The sequence below is a fragment of the Telopea speciosissima genome, chromosome 11, assembly GCF_018873765.1.
Source record: "Telopea speciosissima isolate NSW1024214 ecotype Mountain lineage chromosome 11, Tspe_v1, whole genome shotgun sequence".
Classification (NCBI taxonomy): Eukaryota; Viridiplantae; Streptophyta; class Magnoliopsida; order Proteales; family Proteaceae; genus Telopea; species Telopea speciosissima.
The window spans coordinates 56,925,234-56,928,059 of record NC_057926.1 but is presented as its reverse complement, the minus strand read 5'-3'; the positions used below and the strand labels follow the sequence as shown (position 1 = coordinate 56,928,059).

Sequence of the window (2,826 nt, the reverse complement as noted above, 5' to 3'; positions counted from 1 at the left end):
AAGGCTGCGTACTTATGATCCTTCCCAGACCCTGTAGTGACGGGAGCCTCGTGCACTGGGTATGCCCTTTTTATGTGTTGCCATCTCAACTTAAATCTAACTTGGAACGACTAAATGGCACAAACCCCAGCCAGCAGAACCAAGCTAACATTTGGTTTTCCAAGAGTTAGTGCTGGCATTTCAGTATTTTTTATTTTAAAAAAAAGTTAAAATATGACACCGAACTATGTTTAATTGCTAATAAATATTGACCCGCAGCTTGAAAGAACAGAAAGTCTTAAATCTTATGAATTAAATTCCATAAATTTGTTTCAAACGACAATATATCTGCCCAAACAGATGTAATGAACTTATGCAACAGTAGTAGAACTAAAAGATGAAAAAAAAATTTCTGAACTGCCCACAGACTGAATGTACTCTGAAAATAGACTGGTAAGGGCTAACAGCAGAAATGGTAACAGAGAAACAGGTAACACATAAAAGCACTTGACACAGAATTGACAAAATAATGTACTCTTTTTGCCTTCTCATGCTTTCTTCTGCTTGACTGGAGGAGGGAAAAGAACCCGGAAGACCCAAGCAGCCAGAATTGCTCCAACAAAAGGGCAAATCCAGTAAACATAGAACTGCTCCCATGTGTTGTGGCGGTTGTTCACATATGCCCAACCAAAGGCCTGCATGTATAAAACCTTGCAGTAGTTATATCAAGTTTGGTATCTTCAAAAATCAGAAAATAAAGAAGCATCACAGCAGTACAAAAGCACAGTTCATTAACAAGGTGATTCTTTCTATCCAAAAAGAAAAAAGTTTATGGTGATGTAGTATGGAACATAAAAATATTCCATTTTTGTTTGACATAGCAGAATTTTTCAAGATCCAACAGTCACAAAAACTTCCGCCCAATGTGATTCAAGTCCAAAAAGCTTATCAGAATACTCAATCCAGTTATTTACTTTGGTTGGTGTTGAAGAAAAGTTCTCATGGTTTATAATTGATAATTTGATATATGAACTGCTACACAAGTAAGAATAATGCTGCTCAGTTGAGATGACAAGAATCAATAGATGTGTCCAATTTATTAATATACAAAATTCCGAATTCTGTAGAATAAATATTAAGCATGAAATGAAAAACAACAACAAAGCTACTAAGCTGTCCAAACTCATGGCAATTTTTACATGAAAATAAGATAATGATCGGATCCAGCTGAACAATTTGTAAGCCAATGGCTCGAAAAAAGAAAGGACCAGTCACAGGCAGCATTCAAAAGGATGGTGCAGTGAAAATGGTAAACAGAGCTATCCAGTGATGCATACATGTGGCAACTTAGTCACCAGGAGAATGAAGGGTAAGTTAATGGCAGCAAAATAAAGGGAACTACTTACATTGGCAGGATTCATAGACGGTCCAGTGTAACTAGATCCTGCAACAATCAGTGCAACCGTCGACGTAGCAAGCATTGAAACCTTTAAAAGTGGGTTGTTCGGACCTTTGAACACTATATATAAGACGGCAAAACTGATAATGAAGGTCAAGACCCCCTCGGCGATGGCCCCAGTGTGCAAGTCGACTTTCAGTGAAGGCCCACCAAGCATGTGTTTGTACTCCGGCGGCATCACTTCTATAATTGCCAAGGTACCGCCCACTGCCCCAATTGCCTGTTCACATTCACCAGAAAGGTAACCTTTATTTGCGATTTTTCAATTGTTCAATCTTTTCCGTTCCACATGAACGCAAATCTGCGTCTAAAATTATTAAAATTTCGCTTCGTGAAAAATCCATCTCCGCCCCCACCCACCCCCCACCCTCTCTCAAAAAAAAAAAAAAACTTTCTTCTACCTTAAAAGTAGACATTCAAGGAAAGAGCAAAGGGAATTCAAAACAAAAAGAATCAAATCCATTGCCCATACAGAGCCCAAATGAATATCAAATCCCAAACCCCAAATATCCACCTGGGACAGGCTCTCAGCGGAAGCAAAAGAAGCAGCAATATCAATGCCCAAACAGAAGGAAATGAAATCAGGAAAGGAAAGAAAAGAGAGAAGACAAGGGAGGCGCAAAATGAAAATGAAAGCAAACCTGAGCAGGGAAGCGCAAGGCCATTGAGATAAGGTTGTCATCACCGATGCCGGCGGCGTAGAAAGAAGCAGTGCCAGTGGGATTGAAGCTGGCGCCTCCCATGGCGTCGCCAAGCAAGGTGAAGACAAAGACTTGTAAGGCAATGAGGCAGGTGGTGATGACGAGGCCGGACGCATTGCTTTGGAATCCTAGCGCATTTTGGATAATGGAGGTGGAGATCCCGAGTGTGGATGCGCAGAACATCCATATGAAAGTTAACACCGCATCACCGATAGCTACCTTGACCACACCCATCCCTTTTCTTCTCCCTTTCTATTTAATAAATTATACTTTGTATTCTTCTTCTTCTTCTTCTTATCCGAGAAAAAGAAAAAAAAAAAGCAGATGATGAAGAATCCTCCGAGTATCGACCGAAATTGACCGCGCTGACAGACGGAGAGATTCTTAATAAAAAATCTCTCTCTCTCTCTCTCTCGTGCGAAAGACCTCTACCACTTCCAATTTCCAACTTCTAACTTGCAAGGATCAAGGATCAGACTATCAGAGTGAAGAATGAAGATTGAGATGGGAAGAAATATCCGTAAGGATTCCCAAAAAGGCACGTCTCTCTGTCACTTGCTTAGCTTCTGCTTTGTGCTTATCCAACCTCCCAACCACAATAGATTTTGTAAAGAGGTTGGGCTCTAATTGGAGTCCGGACTCCTCTAATTGAATAATAAGAATGGACCCGATCTAACAAATAGTCTG

General features: G+C 40.4%; 1 protein-coding gene across 1 annotated transcript; it reads right to left on the bottom strand.

The window, feature by feature from the left end:
• Positions 1-330: 330 nt before the first annotated feature.
• On the bottom strand, positions 331-2,405 carry LOC122646698 (aquaporin SIP1-2-like). Its single transcript, XM_043840298.1, has 3 exons — positions 2,080-2,405; positions 1,386-1,658; positions 331-674 (listed from the first exon to the last, which is right to left on the bottom strand). Exons 1-3 carry the CDS (start codon positions 2,371-2,373, stop codon positions 528-530), a joined length of 714 nt encoding a protein of 237 aa, XP_043696233.1. The 5' UTR covers positions 2,374-2,405; the 3' UTR covers positions 331-527.
• Positions 2,406-2,826: the final 421 nt, after the last annotated feature.

Coding starts and splice junctions, on each gene's coding strand:
- LOC122646698 (XM_043840298.1), bottom strand. CDS start 2,373: ATGGGTGTGGTCAAGGTAGCTATCGGTGATGCGGTGTTAACTTTCATA. Junction 1,659..2,079: donor CCTTGCGCTTCCCTGCTCAG/GTTTGCTTTCAT, acceptor GAATGTGAACAG/GCAATTGGGGCAGTGGGCGG. Junction 675..1,385: donor CGTCTATGAATCCTGCCAAT/GTAAGTAGTTCC, acceptor TTATACATGCAG/GCCTTTGGTTGGGCATATGT.